The 21,393-nt window shown below is 31.4% G+C and overlaps 1 protein-coding gene across 1 annotated transcript; it reads left to right on the plus strand.

The window, feature by feature from the left end:
- Positions 1–470: 470 nt before the first annotated feature.
- Positions 471–20,151, plus strand: LOC118194757 (uncharacterized). Its single transcript, XM_035365959.2, has 4 exons — positions 471–876; positions 10,796–11,022; positions 16,757–16,923; positions 19,814–20,151. Exons 1-4 carry the CDS (start codon positions 741–743, stop codon positions 19,869–19,871), a joined length of 588 nt encoding a protein of 195 aa, XP_035221850.1. The 5' UTR covers positions 471–740; the 3' UTR covers positions 19,872–20,151.
- Positions 20,152–21,393: the final 1,242 nt, after the last annotated feature.

Consider the following 21,393-nt stretch of genomic DNA (forward strand, 5'->3'; position numbering starts at 1 on the left):
ATATCAGTTTCAAGCATATAAATGCACTCTACATTAAATTCTAAAGCACTCTACATTAAATTCTAAAGCACTCTACATTAAATTCTAAAAATGTAAAGAAAAAGTCTAAATACACTTTTCGGGCGACTGTCAGTTTCTTCTCTGCATGAGTTTATGCTGAAAAAGGAAGCATCGAGCAATAACAATATTTTTGTGCAGCTGTTTTACAACATTCTTAGATATCAGTTTCTTCTTAACTTGAAAAATGAGTTATTTTTCAGTAACTATTTATTTCTAGTCAGATTTGATACAAATTCACTGTTCTTAATGAAAAGTCGTGAAATGGAAAAAAGAAAAAAAAAAAAAAAAACATTGAGAAAGCAGTAAGTAGCTATTCAGTAAATTACCGCGCCACATATCAGCGAAATCAACGAACAAGTATCTTCAGTCTTCCCTCATCACCCATGCATATCATGCGTTATTCTTTCTGCAGCCACTTCTTTTCCATCTCTTTATTGTTCTCGAATGGACGTTCCCGTTTCGTCAACGAAACCACCTTTAATATTGATCTCCGCGGTCAGGAATGCGTGAAGTAAGACCGCCTTACCCAATCAGTGGTCCATGATCTTCAGCGCTTTGGAACCTCAAATTTCCGGTGTTATCTTCAGCAAGTGTATCTTCTGGCCTCCTTTTGGATTAACTAATGCGTTTTAGTTTTCCTTTTTTCCCCCGATGTTTGCAGATGGAGTTTACCAACTGCAATGAGTTTAGGGTGTGGAGCTCTTCCGAGGCTGTCGATAACACTTACTTTTTGCGTTGGATTCTTATCATTCCAAAATGGTGTTGTCCATTCAGAAGACCTGAGTAAAGTCAAAAATTCATACAGATCCATAACAGGTAAGAATATCAAGCAGTCCAATTCTTCCTTTACCTTTTGTGAAGGGAGGGGCAAAGTATTTTTTGTAACTTTTATTTTTTGCTATTTCAGTTTTTTATAATTTCATAATTTATAATCATGTCATAATTTTTCTTCTTATGTATTATATTCTTAATTTTAACTGAAAATCTATTAGGTAATTATATCACATTTGTTTTCTTGTTTTGTAATACTCTATTAATTCATTAGTTAATTAATACAATAGACCTCAGTAAAGGTATTTTGTTGTAATGCATTTTGTTTTGAACACAGTGTCTTCATCCAACTGTTACAGTACCGTATGTAGTTTTATACGATTATACACACTAATGCTGTCTTCGAATAAATGTAAGAGGCAGCGTTGTGGAGGATGAGGCCAGATTACACTCTCTACTTAGCAACTAGAGGAGGTGTCAAATGATCAACAGGAAATAAGAATTAATAATAAAGAAAATTGTAATAAAAAGCAAAATTATTTATGTATGAATAAATTAATTTACATTAGATTTGGCCTTATGAATACTTTATGTAACTAGAATCATATTGTTTAGTGCATAGAATTTTTACTATAATAACACGTGACATTTTAAAAAAGGAATTATGCGGAATTCTGTTTTATAATAAGTCTTTCTTAAGTAACAAGATCCGAAACAGTATCATTTATTCATTCTTAAAAGAGCTGAAAACAAACAAACTTAAAATAATAAGAATTATTTTAAGTCTTTATTTAGTCAAGAAAAAATTATGAAAGTATAAACATTGATTAAATAATTAATCGATTTTGAAAAAATACTAATAATGATTTTACTTCGTTAAAAACTAGAATAATTAATTTATGAAAATTCTTTAAAGTCAATGTACATTTCTTTAATTGTGTAAGCTGTTAATTTTAATATTTCGATGTTATTTATTATTTAGACTGAATTATCAATATTATTGTGCTATTTTTGTTTCTAAAGTAAAAAGCCATTGCAAGTACTAATGTTAACTGCTTATGACTGCTGAATCAGTTGAAACGCGCAAAATAATAGTATGTTTTATTCTTGGCCTATAAGTTTCTAAACTAAATATGTGATTTTTTTCTAAATAAAAATACCCTTTTGAGATTGGTTGTTTTGTGTAAGCCTCGCCTATTTCATATTATAAGAAATTCGGCTTATATGTTACAGAATTATTATTCGTAATTGTTCTTCAGCCTGAGTATGATACGGAATCATAGATACATCCAATAAATAACTGATATACATAACACTCATCCTTTCTGTGTTTAACCAGGTAGTATATGATATATTTCTCTATTATGAGAAATAACAACTTTATAAGTAAACGAAGTGTGCTAATTTTGTTTTAAACCTCCTGTAAAATTCTTCGCAGATGAGAAGACGCTTTGTTTTGCAACACGGGAGCTGCAATGATGAAAACAGAATTTTCTTTGCTGTAAATAAGATTCGTAAAAATCTATGATGCTATTTTTTATATTATGCATCAATTATCTCAATAAGGTATTTAATAACGTTTTTTACTGCTCATTCTTCGAACAAATCAGTGACAAAATTCTGCCAGAAGCGAAAATTGCCCACATGATCTCTTTTGAGATTTATTGCTTCATTAAATAAAATCTTTTCACAAGTTTTTCGTTTTGGAAACAGTTTCATACGTTAAAAATCTAATATGGACACCACATAACTTTATTGTGAAGCCTGTTCAATTATGCACATTTTTTTCCTGTTCTTCATTTAAACTTATTTCCTCGAAACTTATTCTTTAAACTTATTCTAACTTAGTTATACATTTCGTTATTTATTTATTTATTTATTTTTGTTGTTGTTGTTAAATTGATATTGCCAAAACCTGAATATCTTCGTCATTTGAAACATTTTTGTAGCTGAAAGTATATAACTAGGACCAACGATTGAGAAAATAAAGACAGGGTAAGGTTTTAATCCGGGTAAGGGGGGTATACATACCAAACACACACGCACACACACACATACACACACACACACACATATATATATATATACGCTTCGTCGACTACTTCTTATATATAATATATATATTGTTGAGTTCTACGGATTCGTGGTGGATTTGGAGTGATTGATAAAGAAACAAAACACAATTTATTCGTCAGTATTACACAGGAGATTTCCAAAGACACGTTTACAGGTTTACAGCCGTCGAAAACTATGACATACACGCTAAAACAATCAACAACACAGCCTTTAGACTATCAGGCTATAACGGCAAAACACTAAATACTGCTCCCGACTCGGTAGATCGCTCTTGGAGCTCAACGCACTCAAGATACTCTTCACGATAAAACTCACGATACACTCGAAGAATATTTTTTAGGATAAACTCAACAATGTACTACTATTCTGCGTACAGGCAGGGTTTTTATATCTTTTGACCTGCCTTCGGAAACATTATCGGGCAAACCGGCAAGAATTCGTTCTAGAATGGTCTCGCTCCGTCTAAGGTATATCGCCAATTTTGTAGCCAAATGTCGCCAAATGGACGATTTCGTGCCCGATCTGGCAACCCTAAACCCGCTTTGCGGGAAAGCTATCTTACCGCGGCTAGTCATTTCCTAACAATATGTAAATATATATGTACAGTATATATATATAAGTATAAATTTTAACAAAAATGTATATGCGTAGAAAAGCAAATTTAAAGTTAAAATAATGTGCAAACATATAAAAGAATTAATCTTCGAACTAATTTACAATATCATTAAAATTCCCTTCTGAATGTATTTAAATCCATTTTACTATCCGCTTTGGAAAATCACACCTTTATTCTATCCGTACGTACAGACGACACGAAAAAATTGTGCAAATGAATTCGTGTACGGTCAAAATAGATATTTCCATTGAAACTTCCTGAAATTTATCACGATTTCAATACTTCCTTTACTTCTTATAAGAAAATAAAAGGAAGGGAAAAATATCTGAAAAATGAAAAGCTTCATAATGCATAAAAATTATATTTATAAAATCCGTGAGAATTAGATTATTCAAAAATTAGGAAAATTAACTGTTTAATACGGCGAATGACAAGCATGACACTGGCCTAGAGAGAAAGCTCTATAATTTACGAATAGTTTTACCGGAATAATGCTCTCGTGCGCATTCACTAATTACGCATTGAGCTCTCTTCTTAACCATTAGTCTTTCTTTCTGGCCAACAATATCGCACCTTCTTAAATTTACTTGGCTATATTAGACAGAGGGATTAGGGGTTATGAGGCTTGCCTCGACGTATATTTATTGATATATTATAAAATTGAAGGATTATTATTAATTATTTTCTTTAAAACTAAAAGGTTTCTTAAAAACCTTAATCTTTTTATGGCAGTAATATGTGCAATATCTGGTTGTATCGTTGAGGTAAATACGGACAAAAAGAAAATTCTATTTATAAACAGAGAATGTAAGCTCAGGTACATGTAAGTATGCTACAGAAAATGCAATTTTATTTACAATACATTCAAAACTTGAACATCTATTTATTTCAAGGTGCTATGTATTACCTATATGTCCCTATAAGCAAATATGAAATTAACAGGAAAAGCAAAGTAAAACTGACACCTGGGTCTTAGAAGACGAAGAAGATTTTTGCATTAAGATAAATGCTATTAACTATATTATTAGGTTTTTCGGAAAGAAAAATATGAAAAATGAATAGAGCTTTCTGTGTTCTGTGGGATTTGAACAGTGATGTTCAGCTTTGCCAAATGGACATCGTAATCATTTATGTCAGGAGAGCACGCACAAAAGATGCCATAATTCCATACATTCCCTTTCTCCTCTCTCTCCCTTATCCATTTAAAGAAAGACTGGACAAGAATTTGATACCCAGTCGACAAAATCCTAGTGGTCACAAACTATCATTCATCATATTTTATTTTGATGGCCTAATAGCAGGGAAGCCAGCTGCCGTAGTCTTGAATCCGGGTTCGATTTCCAGAAAAGGAAGGGATGTTTGTTAGCGTAAAGTGTCTTTACGAGTCCCTTAAACTACTGCCCAGTCGAAATTTATCTTGAGATGTTGGTGATAGACGCAAAAGTGTAGAATATTTTTAGATCTGTCCTCTGGGATATCCTTCATCAAAACTGGGAACCGAACTTTCCCTTTCTCACAGGTGTAATTCGGTCACTCCCGGAAGTGGATCTTCGGAAGCGTTATCGGTGATGAGGTGGCTAAATGCCCCACAGATTCAGCCATTTCTGACGGATATTTAATATAGCTGAGTATTGTAATACCGAGAGCATTCACTATTTTTTAGCAACTTCATTTTGCTACTTACCTACTTATGACCCTCAAACAGAGCTGGATAAATCATTAAAATAAGCAGGTACTCTGCCACCACCGCAATGGCACCAAAGCTGAAATGTTTTTGACCACCCAACGGCTGGATACTTGCTCTTTAAAGTTTGAAGGATATCCGATAAAAAGTTGAAAATTGGTTTTACATTTATAAGCATATTAATCGAAAAGTTTCAGAAAATAAGGTGATTTACCGCAACGCTATTTTCCTTGCTGAAGTCTAAAAGAAGAGACTACCTTTCAACTCGCTTAAATATCTCAGGCCAATCTCTGTTTCCCACGTTCATAAGTTCGTGACATAGTTAATCCACTTTTACTTCAATAACTTTCATAAATCGGATTACAGATTTTATATGTTTTAGGCAATTTTTCGTCTTAGTTCAGCTCATAGAAATGAAAGCGAAAGGCATGCGCATGTTTTCAGAATCACAGTAAAAGAAAATTTGTTTTAAAGTGATATATACGAAATTGAATGACGCTTTTTAAAGGCATGTTTCACGGCCTTTTATATCAATACCCATTTTTATCAATATCCGATGTATTTATGAAAATTTATGAATTTATTTGAAGTATTTATCTTCTATTTCAGTTCGATTATTTTACTTGAATTCCTAGCATTTTAATGCAAAGGTAGAATTTGCTCTGAATTTTAGTATTTTATATATACACAATTATATGCGTTTACAAAGTTTTTAAGAATAGTTCGTACAAAACTGAAAGTTGAAGAAAACAATATTCTTATGTTTTAATCTTCGCTATGCAATTCTTATAAGTCAATGTAATATTTGGCACGCTCCCCTACCTGACTTGATTCCTTCGTAGAATTCATGTTTGGTACTTTGTTTAAGACTATGTTTACATTTATTTTGTGAATCTTTTCAATGCATATTTATTGGTTTAGAACTTTCTGCAGGCAATGTGTCACGAGTTATTATTAGCATTTTTAATTTTAGGCCCTATTTTAAGCCAGTGCATGCCTCGATGACAGTGACAACACTGCTTTACTGCTGATATCAAATTCACGACTTTTATTTTAAAAAAATTATTTGCTTCTGAGTCATAGCTAGTTACATCATAATATTATAATTGGAATCCGAAAGATTTATATTATTTGATTCCATAACGCGCAAAAACAGAATACAGAACTAGCTCGTTTTCAAAGATAAAAAATCTAGTTACTGTTGCATTTAGTTTTACTATTAAAACTAAAATATCGGGATCTTTTCCGCCGTTATCTCTATTCCTACGTTCAAAAACCATTAGAGAAAAACGCTTTGTTGAGCGGATGTATTTGAAATATAAAAAAATTATTTTAGTAGTCACTTTCGAAGTAACTCTACCGAAACACATCCATCATTCTTGACTTGGTAGCAATGGTAGAATTCCTCTTTTGGTACGCCCTGAATTGGTCGTTGCATCGTTTCGAATAGTTTGAATTGTCTGAAGACATTGACCCCCGTATAACCATCTTCATAAAAGAGAGCAGCGGAATCACAGAAGGAAAGATGAAAAAATGGTTAGAGTTGGACAAAAATTTTTTTCTGATCAGAAAAACCTGAATTTCTTTGCTCAAAATGCAAGATCATGCGAAGGGTTGAAACTGCGTTCGCGCTACATCACAAACTGCGCTACCCACGATAATCTCACTTCGTACTTTTCTTCAATAAATAATGCATTAACGTCGTCCTCTAACAGCCAGATTCAATTATTTCAAATTCTACTTTTGTAACATGACTTTTCTGCGAACCTTTTATACCGAGGAATATGAGCTGAATTGCGGAATACCTATTTCTCTTAAAGTTTGAGCCCTGAAATATTAGAATTTTAGTAACGGGAGTAGACATCTCTGAACTTGCTACTGACAGGAGCGAGTTCAGAGGTTAAGAGATTTTAGTACGATGCCACGGTACAGCATCTCCAAGTATAGATTATTAACATAAATTACTAATTGGAAAATTTACTAAATTACTACTCGGAATACTGCTACTAATTGAGTAATTTTGTAAGTTCCTTCTATTTCATCAATACTCATCAAATAGAGATAGGGGGAAAAACTACAAACTGAACATCGGAATTGTGAGATCCATTTCTGGCATTCGATTTTCGTTAACTTCCAATTATTCATGTGAAAAACTAGCCGAGCATCGTTCCCTCCCCTTCCCCCCCAAAAAAAACCTTTTTTTTTTTTTTTTTTTTTTTAAATTTAATGGTGCGTGTGAGAGAGATAGATAAAGCTTTAAAATACAAGTAAAATCCCTTTATGGATGCTGTAGCATATTTATCAGATTTTCATTTTTTTGTTTTTATTAATTTTGAAGATAAAAACAGTTTTATGATTTTCGTAATCGTAAAAGTATGGGAGCATAATGTTTATGTTTATCAACTTAGGCACAATATCAGTTATTTCCGGGATGGTTTTCTTGCAGCTTAGGACAACAGAGGTCCAATCAAGTAAAATGATTTTCTAGTAGGATTTCTATTGTTCGATATTTTAAGTTTCATCAGAAGATTATTATTTGTAAAGATTTGCTTCAGTTTTAAGTAATACTACATTTAAAATATTTCCGCGTGTGTATTTTAATCTAAGAATAAATTAACTTAAGCAACTATTTAAACTGTAGAGTTTATTAGGCATTTAACCTCGGAGCAGGAGACTTAAAAAATGTGCAATGTCCACGCAGGGATTCGAACTCCGGAATTTCTTCCGATTGCTAGCTGGATGTGCTTCCATTACATTACAAAAGGGAGAAAATACCTTACGAAACGATGCAAATTTAGTTTAACAAGTGAATAAAACTTAAATGCAATTGCTAAAAGGAAAATTAGTTCACAATTTGGCTAAAGTGGGGTGTTAGTGTTCAATCTATATGCGACTTCAAGAAACAGAGAAAAAAAAAAAAAAAAAAAATTCATGAACTTTGCAAAACTGAAGCTGCGACAAATACAAGGAAGTTAGTTAAATTTTATTTAATCGAAAACCTTAATTTAGTTGAAAGAACAAAAGAGAAGAAGATATTCCTATCTTAAGCCCCAAAAATAGATGTTACTTAATGCAAAAATGTTACATATCATAAATGTTTATTAGAATTTTTGCAAGTGAACAAGAAAAGAGGATGTAGCAGCAGACGTTGCTGAAACAATTGCTGGTGTTCTTAATTTTAAAATATAAATGAAGAAAGCTTAAAAGAATTTCTGGAAAATGCAAAAATGGTGAATGTTGTAAATTCTACTCAGATCAAGACATTGTTTCAAAAAATGGAATTAAAGAATATTGTAAAGAATATTGTATTCTTTTAGCATTTTGTGTCATTCTTGACCTACTTGCCCATAACAAAGGCTTAATTAGCCCGGATAATCATGAACTGGATATATATGAGAACATTTATGATATGTAACATTTTTACATTAAGTAACATCTATTTTATTTATAATTTTCATGATTTTGTATACTTTCAGAATTAATTGAGATTTAGATTTCAGAATCTCAACTATTTCATATAATACCATTGAATACCATATACGGTATTTCCTCCTTCCTTTCTGCATGTCTTCATCGTGTAACGGTAGCACACTCGGCGCGTATTCGAGAGGTCCAGGCTTGACTCCCGGCGAGGGCATTGCAAATTTTTCATGTCTTCTGCTTCAAAATAACCTAATAGACTTTAAAACTAGACATTGATTTACTACAGTCCTTTCCACTTAATATTACTAGAACCTTAATTTATATAATTCTTTTTATCTTAACAAGAGGCTCTGCCCGGTGAAAAGTCGTTTCTTACTAACTGTACTAATCTTTCTATATTACACAATCTTTCTCTTACAGACTTCTTTATGTAGTATTTTTGTCTTCCAAAGAACATGAAATGAAAGTGAGAAAAGCATATTTTTTATTAAAGGAAATCATCTCTAGCATAACATCATTTTCATTTCAGCAGTTTATGAAAGTGGCCATTCTAGTTGCTATAGTAAGAATTTCGAGAGAAATGTTTAGATTTGAAATCTGGGTGTTTAGGAAGAAATTCGCGTATTTAGAATGTAAGATAAATCTTAAGCTTATTTAGCATTACATGTTTCAGCAAAGAGGATCTAATGAAAAAAAATGAAGCGCTTATTTATAGGTCACGGTGCAAAAAATCTATAAAGATTTTCAAAAATTTGGTTTTATTCATCGAAAGGAAGACTTTTTATTATATTTATGCCAGGGTACTGAGATTACTTTAAATAAATAAAAAGAGTTTTCCTTACTTTCCCTGTTCATTAGTTTTTTTTTTTTTTTTTTTTTTTTTTTTCGGGGGAGGGGGAGGTAAATTTTCCTCATTTATGAGAAAATGAGAAATAAAAAAATAATATAATTGCGATTTTTCGATTTTTTTGTGCAATATATCATATAGGAATTCGCTTTTCAGTATAAAATGGTGATAGTCGTATTGTCAGCAGCTTCTGCAACTATTTATCAGGCAGTTTTAATAAACCTTCTATTTTAAAGTCCTGATAAATCTTATGAGATAAATTCAGAAATTAAACGTATATTGTAATCAAGGTTAAACAGATGTAAAAGAACTCGTATTTCTTATTTAGTCTTGTGGGAAACTAAAACATATCAAGGTAACCATTATTAACCTAAGCTGCGTGGAACAGTGAAGGTTAATGATTCAATAGTTTTTCAAAGCAAATGCTTTTTTATTTTAATAATTTTGTTTACAAAATTATGATAAGTTAGTATATGAATTCCAAATTTTGCTTGCAACCTCTTCAGTTATTTCTTGGCTTAACGATAGAGTATATATAGGTATAGAGTATAGAGTATGTATAGATATAAATTTTCTTTCGTTACCGAAATTTCTAGGTAACTTCAAAGAGGAGATGTAGTGTCTTACGTTATTATTGAAAATTTTGTTTTCTTCTTAAACGTCTGAAGGAAGTTATCCAGATATTTGTTTCCTTGATTACGTTATTCAGCTCCGTCAAAACAAGTCTCTTTAGAATAAATTTCTCTTTAGAACAGAATCAAGTTTCAGAACTATCAGAAAACATAAACAGAATAACTTCTCAACGTTTGGTGGGAAGAATATATCTAATAAAAAAAACTGGAGAAAAAATGTAACAAATAATTATTTTCCTTCTATGTAACGTATTGAAAGATTTTCTTTTATTGCGAACGTTAACACAAATCTTCCATACCGAAATCGGTTAGAGATATAAGTGTTTCAAACGTAGTACAAGAAACTGTACATATAATTGTAAAGTAGCACACATTTCCAGAGGAAGCAGAAATAGCTATAAAAAATATTGCAATCACAATATTTTAGATAATAAACAAAGCTAATTATTGCAGCATTTGCAAACTAAAATGAGACTGTAGCTACTTGCAGAGTTAAAAAAATAGCCTATATATTTGAAGATATTTCTGTAATACTAAGCAAAAATTTATAGTTAGAGATCCAGTAAAATGCACATCATGTAAAAATGGTCCTCAAATTTGTAAAATTTAATAATTGCTACCTTAAGGTACAACACTTGAATTGAATGGAAATCGAGTGGTAATTTTGTACTTGAATTCTGTTTCAGCACATCTTCATCTCTTGCATCAATGTCGCCGACAGATTACATTTTTAGCATCAATTGCCTTAGGGGCTTTCATTACAAAAGTCATCAAAGATTCACCGCTGACTCCTTTACCCATGCCACCAGTAGAAGAACCAGTGCACTGGAATCTTGTCAAAATACCACTTCATGTGCCCTCACATGTTGTTCAGTGGATGCCGCTACCTTCTACATCGATGTCGATAAATCAGGTATTTTTAATAATTGTCTCATTCTTTTAATGGGAATTGTAACATAAGTAATATAGACTGTTTAATATAAAATTCAATCCATCCATTAAAATTATATTTGGATTAATACCGAAAATTTTAGAGTATTCTTTCTTTGATTGGCGATGGAAGTTGAGACAAATTTTTGTACAGATACATTATTGGTAATATTAAAACTGATAGGTTAAAAATGGACAAAAAGTATTAAAAAAGATTTTACTCATTTACATTTACCAAAAATTTTAATGTGGATAAAACTAAAATTTATGGCAACTGTTCCGGATACAGAGAAAATTAATATTCACAAATTTGACATTATAATTATAAAATTAAAAGATCTTATTGCACTAGCAGAGTCTTGAAAGATTAAAAGAAAAGTAGCCCCGAAGTCTAGAGGAACTCGTCGGGTCTAGAGAGGTCGGGGTCAAGAAGATAATGCTAATTTGAATTAACTAAGACCATAAGTTTAACAGTTTTCTAACAAGATAAAGAAAACATTTCGATGTACCAATTTCAGTTACTAAGCGCCTTATCATTTTTCAAAGTAAGGCAGTCAGTCAGTCTGAAATCACATTACTGTTCTTGTGACCCCTTTACCATTTTACGTTGCTTCTTGTAAACAGAGGCTATGTACCTGAATTTCATTTTGTTGTTAAGTCTAAATAAGTTTAAATCTAAATAAGTTAAGTTTTTGTTTAAGTTTAAATAAGAACCCATTATTCTGGATACTTACGAAAAATAGATTCTGGGGTTCGGATTATAACAATTCAGACAATAATAAATTAGAAGGCATATCGAAATAAGCTTCAAAGAGAAAATGTTAAAATATGTTATTATCATATGGACATGTATGACGGGTGTCTTTGATGGTCCTTGGTCGTCACTGGGGTACTTAAAATCAATTAGGGCCGCTGTGTTCGATATATTGGTTAGCGTTGCTACCTGGCATTTCTCTGGGCTCGGGTTAGAATCCTACAGAATGCTTGGTTTTGTAGAATTTATAGCACAGTGGAATTTAAAGAACACAGCGAGGCGAAAATTCTGTCTAGTGGCCTGATGGTAGAGGAAGAAGAATGATTGGCCTCGGGGCTTCTCAAAACTGGTGCGAAACTGGGAAGATCACAGATTACCCAATGTTCATATCAGCAACATACGCAATCCTACACCTCTAGCCACTATAAAATTTCGAAGATTTGCTCTGAGTTTTCTGTCAGGCAAGTTAGATAAATCAGAACACAATTATTCGAACCAGTCCACTTGATCTTATTAAAATACCACTTCTTATGCGTTACATGCTGTTTAACAAGAGCAGCAAATTTATGCAACATCAATGTCCATAAATAAGTTTTTATAATAATTGTCTGATTCTTTTGGTTCCATATTCAGCGTTTATTTTATTTCGTGTTGTGTACATATATTTACTAAGCCGCAATATAGTACAAAGTATTCTGTAATTTGCTAACATAAAAATGAAAAATAAACTATAAGATATCCAAGTTATTATTTGAAATTTAATGTGATTTTTGGCATGGACTATTTTTGTCTCATGTTACTTTTAACGCGTCATCAAGAAGATAATCAGTAAACCAGTTTCTGTATAAACTCTTCACAAATTTCATTTTAGAATAGGATGATTCAAAAAATATGTTGATGCAAAAAACGCGAGCAACCTTACATTTTTTTGGCACTAACTTACGAAATTGAGCATACTTTTCTCTTTTCGTTCATTGAATAAATACTTCGTTTTATAAATTCATTGTAAAAATACTTAGTTCCTATTCAAACTCAAATATTAGTGCAAATCGCGCATATATGACCATTCGACAGCTGTCAGTATTTTAACAGTTGTACCAGTGGCGTCGAAAATTAAAGCTTTCCAAGACATGTAAAATATAAATTTTAACATGCGTTTTACATATTTGATATTTTACCACAGATCCCTAATCTTTGTTTGTAGGAAATGTAAACTAATTCCATTTCGGACAGAGTATTTACGCTTGCTAGTTCAACCATGGGCGCAAGTTGAGTATGGATGCTTTGTGACATTCTAGATCAAAACTGAATTATAGTTGAGCTGCTTCCCTTTTTATACTTTATCATAATTAAGTAATGCAATCCAAATCAGTCATGTTTTGTGAAATCATCTATTGCAACGTATTTTGATCAAATGGATGGTTTTATTTTACGTAGGACAACTTTTTTTTAAAACACAATAATGATATCTGTAGGTACAGTCTCTAAGCCTACTATAATGAATCTCCGGATATAACAAAACGAAACTTTTGGTCTCGTCCATTTTCCTACACACTTACTTGTTGTAATATATTGTTTCTTTGATGTTATTTTCTTTTACCTCCATCACCACTTTCCTCTGTGTTCTAAACAAAGATTTTGTGAGACAGGAGTGAGATCAAACTCTGGGAGAAGGAAGATATAATAAACATATTTTAGTTAATCAAATGGTGTATCGTCTAACGAAAAAACATTAATGCGTTCTCTGATTCCATTCAAGTTCTGCGTTTGAGCTGCCAGACAAAGCGAGATTGACACTATGATGGAAGTTTTGAATTCCCCGGCTCAGGAAGTAGTGAATCGTATGTGCTTGTATATTTCAGTTGAATCTTCTTTTATAGAATGAACACTTTTTTATCTTTATCGGTTCTTTTTGGTTGAGCGTAAATGCTCTCCGAGTTCTAGAAAAAGGATTTTGCATTATTTAGGTATTTTGCAAGACATTATCGATTCTTTACAAGCATTATTAAATCTCCGAGTCAGAGCTATACTTATCTTGAGGAAATTGACTGAGCTCTCAATCGACATTGGGTTAGAACACATAGGTGGCGAAATCATCTTCCTTTTTCATACTTTCTAGAAGAGCAAAATTCTCGCATATTCTTTAATAAACTCTCTGCACTCTATTTTTTGTCAAAAATTCATATTCAAGGCAAGCTATAAACTTAAACTTTTACTTTTATGATAAGATTGTAGAGACATTAGGCATATTTCGGAGAGGAGAGATGAAAAATTAGCTACCGCAGGGATCGAACCGCGGACCTCTCAATTACGCGCTGAGTGTGCTGATCACTACACCACGAAGGCTCGCTAAAAAGGCGGGAAAAATACCTTATAAGATGAACAGTCTTCGAAAAATACAAAATAAATGCAGTCAAATAGATATCTGCCAGAAATACAGTTTGCCCAAATCTACAGCTGGTATCATATGAAAAAAACCAAAACTCTACAATTCTGCTGTTGGAAAAAATTTGGATACGAAGAAAAGTTAAGAAAAAAGAGAATAGAGATGTTGAAGAAGCATTTATGAAATCTTTCGCTATTCAAAAAAGCCATAATTTACCAATGCCTGGACAAATACCAATATCTGACAAAAGACGAATGAATTTGTCACACGCTTTGGAAACATGAAAAAGAACGAACAATAAATGAAATAGCTGAGAATAATAATAATTGCAATTAAAAAATAATAGTATGTTTTTAAAATTAGTTTTATTATTCACTTCTTCTGATGCACATGACAGTGTAACTTTATTCATAAACTAGGCAGTAGGTTGGGTGTTATATTCAAAATCTACGCGATTACTTTTTGCCTAATTTTAAATATTGATATGATATTAGTCTTATAATTATTTTAAGCTCACTTTTCTTTTGTAAATGCCCTTTGCTTATGCAATATATCTATTTATTTTAACTAATAGTTAATTTTAAGTTGAGAAACCTTTCCTATCAGTCTCTTTCATCCACGTTTTTCACGCCAGAATGTAAATGAGATAGCGAGAGTTTATTCATATTAAGGTAAAATGAAGTGCAAGCAAGAGTTTCGGAAGTTATTTTCAGGGGTTTGTCCGCCTATTCCAGTCCACGTTAAGCTGGTATTATTAGCGACTTGCGTTAGCGGCGTTGAGTGTTCCAGCCATTAGGGCTTGTGTTGCGGCTTTACTATAAACCAGAGTTCTTCCGAGACTGAAAGTATTCTGTGAGCCGTTAGGCTAATCTATCACACCTTGAAATTAGTATTTGTTCCGTTATTCTGTTAAGCCAGAAGTGTGTGGCTTCTTGTAACCCAAGTTGGGTCATTGTTAATTTTATGTTTGAATAAAAGGGTCTTAGAGACCTTTCTCCTGATTTCTGTTTTGTTTCACAAGGTTAGAAGATAATTCTTCAAGAGTCCTTTTAAAAGTTTATGTTCCCAAAGAGATATAGATTTTACACGATATGTAATGATTAGTGTATGTTCAAAAGTCAGTGAAAGTTTAATAAAAATGCTAAAATGTAATTTTAAAATGCTTCCAATTTTTATTCTAGGTTCAAATAAGAAATATCGGGAAGTTTTAGCTCGATTAAGGAATTTGAGTTGAAAGTTTAGTATGCACCATTCTTAAATTACCGTTTTTAAATGGAGATGCATTCCTCCAGCTTAATAGTGCATTTCGACATAAATATTAAAAATGAGCCATGAATAAGGTTTGAAAAAACTGCTTTATATGCATTTTGCTATAAAATAAATTTGAACTATATTAATGACACTTAACAAAATATATATCATTGGAATAAGAAATTAAAACATTAAGAATTAATAACTATTTAACGATCGTGAGTAAAATCGTTAAGCAGTTAAAATTCATTGGTCCCATGTAGTAAATTCCTAATTATTCCATTTAACAATAACACTTACACTTTTCTAGAAATGCACTGAAATTTATTTTTAACCCAGAAAGGCTGTTGGTCTCGAAACGGCATTTTGCATCAATTCAATTGTCGGTTCACTTTTCAAATTGTTGCCAACAAATATTATCACCCAGTGTTATATTTAAAGAAATTAAATAATGAAGAATCTGCATGTACGTATGCATGTTTTTAGCATTGTAAAAAAAACAACGGAACCTAAAGGCTATCAAATTCTGAATAACTTAGTCCCCCACCCGAATATGAGCATCTGGAAGCCAAAATTTCAAATTTCGAATTTGCTTTATTGTGCATTTCATATCTTGTAAAACTTTAACGAAATGTTTCATTAACAAACTCAACGACTTCTAAGCGAGCAATGGTAACAGTGTACGGAAAAAAAAAAAAAAAAAAAGACATTTTCATCTCCATTGCGCGAGAGTGTCTATCGGAAATTCTAAAGATATGCAGTTTTTAAATATTTTTAGCCCAAAGGGACATTAGCCCAAGTGTTCTTAAAACGTCTATGTGTGTGTAAATGTAAAAAAAGTCCTCTTTGGGCGTAATATAAAATCTGAAAGCTTTCATTATTATTATTATTATTTTGCTTTTACTTTTAAAACTTTATTTATTATAAACTATCTAATTTTAATTATATTTATCGTTATTTTTTTCTAAATAAATAATAGACAAAATTTCTGTATTGCATCTCAAATATTTATTGTAGATATTTTAAATATGGTAATCAGTAGTATAGAAATTAAACAGTGCATATAAATGAAATAATAAACAAATATTCTAAAAAAATTTCCAATTGTTTTGTACTAATAAGAAATTTAATTAGATTTTGTATAAAAATCAATGCATCAACTATAGTTAATTATAGTCTCTCTATTCAGTAGGTGTATTTTTTCATTCAGTTTAAAATAATATGTTATATAATCATAAACTTGAAAATGTGCTTCTTCGTAATAACTGCGTTATTACCAAAGTTATTTGGCTATTAGCATTAACTGTTTGTTTTAATGTTTTCTAGGGTTTTAAAGTGAAGCCTCCTCCTTGGATTTATCGTCGATCACTCACAGTACCTGAGAAACAGCCGAATTTCCTCATACTAAGGCTTCAAGAACAACTCACCAATTTATTGAAACCATCACCAATTTTAGTGGGAAGTGCTGTACGTCGAACTATGCGTTCTTTAGGGTATGAAAATTTTCCGTTTTGTTTGTTTATCACAGTATGGCCAAGCACACGAGAGTGAAATGCGCAAGACTTTCTAACCGAAATAGGATCTCATTTACATTAGACATGGGAAAAAACGGCGAAAAACTTATGCAGGCGGCTCCCTTTTGCCGGAATTCGAACCTTGGCAAAACTACTAGTATTTAGAGGAATTAGCCACTGGTTGGGTCTTTCCATTTTTCGTGAAACGTTTATGCGTTTATGCGTGTAGTTTAAGTGTGTAATTCCACTCACTGTGAAATACCAAAAGCTCATAAAAATAGTATTTCATATCAATATTTTCCTAAAGTCTAAAATCTGACCACTGGCATACATACTTTTGGATGACAGGATTTGCCAAACATGTATTCTGTGAATACTCTCTCTTTCTAATGAAAGAAATTTATAAAGCTTCGCAACCTGAGAGCTTTTTAATGATAAACTCGAAAATGAGTTTATCATTAAAAATTTAAAACGGAAAATTAAAAATACAGGCAAATTGGAAAATATGAAATTTTATGTATATATTTCTCTTCTGTTCTTGAATAAAAAATATTAAAAAATATTTACTGCTGCCCACTTTTTCAACTGAATATATACTATTGAATAAAATTAAAACTTAACTGAAAGAGAATTTAAATTCTAGAAATTCCGGCGTTTATATCTACATTAAGAAATATGAAAAAAGTCTTATAAATTTCATGTTATTACGTAGAATGGCCTCCCAACCGTTAAATTTTGCTTTTTTTATCATGACAACAACAAGAATTCATTTAATCTGGATATATTTATTTATTTTTACTCCATTTTTGATAATTAATTTAGTGAGTTCTTACGTCTATTCATTAAGGATTTAATGCATAGCTTTTGATATTGAACAAACTTTCACTTAGTCTGGAAATAATCCGTTTAAAAGATTTATAGTGTTTTTTTTTCCCTTTTTAATCCCACCGATTTGTAGATATGCATCTTTTTCTGCACCAATCTTTTACCTTATCTTTACTGATATTCTTATTTCCTTTATTGACTGTAAGCTATCGATAATTCCGCAATTATTTAAACTCGGGCAATATAATAGCCGAGGGCGATGACTATGATGCTCTTCTTAAAGCATGGTTATTTCTATGTGCAGATTATTTTTCTGTGGGTTGTTAACCATTCCACAAGACATAAAAATTTTAATGTCTTTCAAATTATAATATTACATTTCTTGTAGCAAAGAGAGTTAAAACTTTTATGCGTACTTATTATTAGTACTATACAATAAGCTTGACTATTAAACTATTTTTCTAGCTCAGTATGTCACATACTTCCCTCGCTGAATTTTTACTTCGCACAGTGTTATACAATTTGGATAGTTTTAGATGGCTACAAATTTTATTAAACTTTGATGTCATTAATACACAAATACAATCAAAAGTAATAGAGTCGTTCATAAAATGACGCTATAAAAAGAGCAGGTTAAAATGCGGAGAAAGAGCAATGTTGTGCAACAATAACAAAAACTAATGTAAATATTTTGAAACAAATACTGCTCTTCCCATTATAAATGAAAGTGATTCAGAATAATTACCCTTAATAATGTTTAAGTAAGAAATGATATTCTGTTAGAATGTAAATTATTTATTCTTATTTAAATGCATGATATAGCACAGAAATTTCAATAAATTAAAAATCTTTATGAAGATCAATAAGGAATGAAAATTTTGTTTTAAACATTCAGAAAGTAGACATGTTTTCTTCAGTTTTTAACAGTTTTGAAAAGTGGAGTAGAATATGACACACAACAGTACAGAATGTGATGAAACAGCTAAATTTCCCCTTTTATTATTTTTATGTAATGTTGGCATGCATGCATCCAAAAAAAAATTCTTATCGTTATTTAGCCAAAGAAATAATAATAGTGGTTACTATGCAAACCAGTGAATTTTTTAGGTGGTGCTTCTAACAAGACTGTGCTTTATTGTAAGCAGATTACATTGTTTCCTGACGTTCTTCAAAAATGATGTTAGGTATATTCCAAATTTGAATCATCAGAAACTATTCATTAAGTAAGCCTTTCGGCGCATTTTGCGTGATATGTTTGTATTATTTTTTAGAGTTTTTTTAATTATAATATTAAAAACTGGCTCAAATTAGTTTTTCATTAAATTTCAACAACTTGTATTTTGGATATTTTGCCTTTATGTCTTTATTTGAAACATTTGAAACATTGATGAAAAAAAAGCTTTGTAGAAAGGCTATATAATTGCTTTTTACTTATAGATTTACAATCGTTTTTCATTTTGGTTTAATTTGAATTTGTTTTAATTTAAAATAATATATTTACGTTTATTACCAAGGAGACGATGCAAGATTTTCATTTACAATGAAGACATTAATTGCTTAAAAGAAGATTTAATATATATATATATATGTAATAAAATATGATTACACAAACAATTATAAATTAAAATAATAAAAATAAAAGACATTACTTTATTGACAATGATTCAGAAGGGACGCCGAGGACGTGATTCAGATGTTAGCGCTGTGGACGCATCTTTCTAATGGTCTTGCGTTTTCTGTGTTGCTTCTGGTTTTATGTGTGTTAAACTTTTTATAAAAGTAATAGGAAATGACCGATAAAATTTTTTCTATCCTCTTGAGTATTGTTTCCCATAGCAGGCTTTAATCGTAGTTTTTAATAATCGTCTAAATCATAAAGAAAGCATATTTTTCTTAAAAGTTAACATCCAAACAGCAATTACTTGTTTAAATTACACATATAAATAGTTGAAAATCAATATTTAAAAATATAAATTAAAATTTGTTTTTCTTTTAATAGCTACAATATGATAATCAAATTTTAAAAATATTTTATTTTTTCTAGATCTGACGTACCACAAGATGCTTCCACAAGGCAATGGTTGATGCGATGGTGCCATTAAATATAAAACGTTGACTCAAATTCGCAGTAATTCCGAATGATTATGAGAAATATAATGACAGATGTTGCAAGAGCTGGTTCTATGCTGCAGCAAGATTTGATATATCTTGCAATGTTACAAAGAGCTTCGTTAATCAGATGTTTTATCGTTGAGAAATGATTGTGTTCAAAACAGATTATGTTCCTCCATGTTTTCAATATTTAACTATATATTTTATTTTTTAAAACGACTTTTGTGCTTATTTATACATAAAAATCAACTACGTTAATAATACGTAAAATTCAACTGTGTCCTTGCTGAGTTTCGTGTCTTGTATCTTGCGACGTTGGCTGACGTGTTAGCCACTTAACACTACGAAAACACGCACACCAGAATGCAATATTTCTTTGCAATCTTTTCCTACTTAAAATATGATTGGGGAGAATAAAGAGACCTAGTCAACCAAATCCATGTGTTGGCAATTTGTCATCTACCATATTTTTATTTTGGGTGTCACAATTGTAAGGAGACCACTAGGATTTTCAGAGCAGAAAACGTGAAAAATTAACTGTGCTGTCTCCAAGGTTCGAACCACGAATCTTCCACTGGGATGTTTACTACATGGACGCAAGAATGTTATGATTCCTCATGTTCCTTTCACCCAACAAGCATGATTTTCATTCTAACTTGAGACTTCTCTCCTTAGTTCTGTTTAGAACCTTCACTTTCATTGATTCTTTTGAACATTTTCTTCAATACCTAGCCATATTCTTATTAAATAATACATGATTTATTTCAGTTATCATTTTAAAAATAATTTGAAATTGAATGTACGTTCATTTAATTATTTTTTCAAATGCGTTTACATCTAATATACTTTTTTAAACATGACTTTTTTAAACACGACTGATAGAAACCACTTATCTATATTTTTTGGAAAGAAAATACAGGTATATTTTCAGTCTCTACAGAAAACTGGAGTTGTGTATTAGGATATATATAATACTGAACATTTTTATATTTATCTTAAAGAGTTATTAAGCATTTTTTGAAGCAGAAAACGGTAAACATATGCAACGCTCTCGCCGAAACTTGAACCTTGGACCTCTCGAGTACACGTCGAGTACGTTTCCGAATTCCCCACGAAGACATGCGAAAAGGAGGAAAAATATATCCCTCTTTATATACTCCCTCTTTTAAAGGGCGACTGGAGATTAGGGGGCCCAATCGCCAAATCTTGGTGATGACGAATTGTCGTCCACCACTTTTTAATTCGGGCATCACTTTATAGATTCATTAGGTTTTTTTGGTGCTCGAGACGTGAAAAATGAGCAGTGCCCTCCCCGGGACTAGGACTTCTCGAATGCGCAATGAGTATGCTTCCAAGTACTCCATGAAGTCATGCAGAAAGGAGGGAGAAAATACCTAAATGCTTCTAAATAATACTTACATATACTTTTCTGCCTACTTAGTATTATGTTGGTCTTTCATATTCATTTCTTAAATATTCTAATGTTTTAATCCCAGAATGAATGAATTAAAT

This window comes from Stegodyphus dumicola, chromosome 6, assembly GCF_044657685.1.
Source record: "Stegodyphus dumicola isolate Sdum_Otavi_A_Nest chromosome 6, ASM4465768v1".
In the NCBI taxonomy this organism is placed as follows: domain Eukaryota; kingdom Metazoa; phylum Arthropoda; class Arachnida; order Araneae; family Eresidae; genus Stegodyphus; species Stegodyphus dumicola.

What these genes read in the sequence shown, in the direction of transcription:
- LOC118194757 (XM_035365959.2), top strand. Translation starts at nt 741, where the DNA reads ATGAGTTTAGGGTGTGGAGCTCTTCCGAGGCTGTCGATAACACTTACT. An exon ending in TTCATACAGATCCATAACAG is followed by an intron (nt 877 to 10,795) that starts GTAAGAATATCA and finishes ATTCTGTTTCAG; the next exon opens with CACATCTTCATCTCTTGCAT. An exon ending in CATCGATGTCGATAAATCAG is followed by an intron (nt 11,023 to 16,756) that starts GTATTTTTAATA and finishes AATGTTTTCTAG; the next exon opens with GGTTTTAAAGTGAAGCCTCC.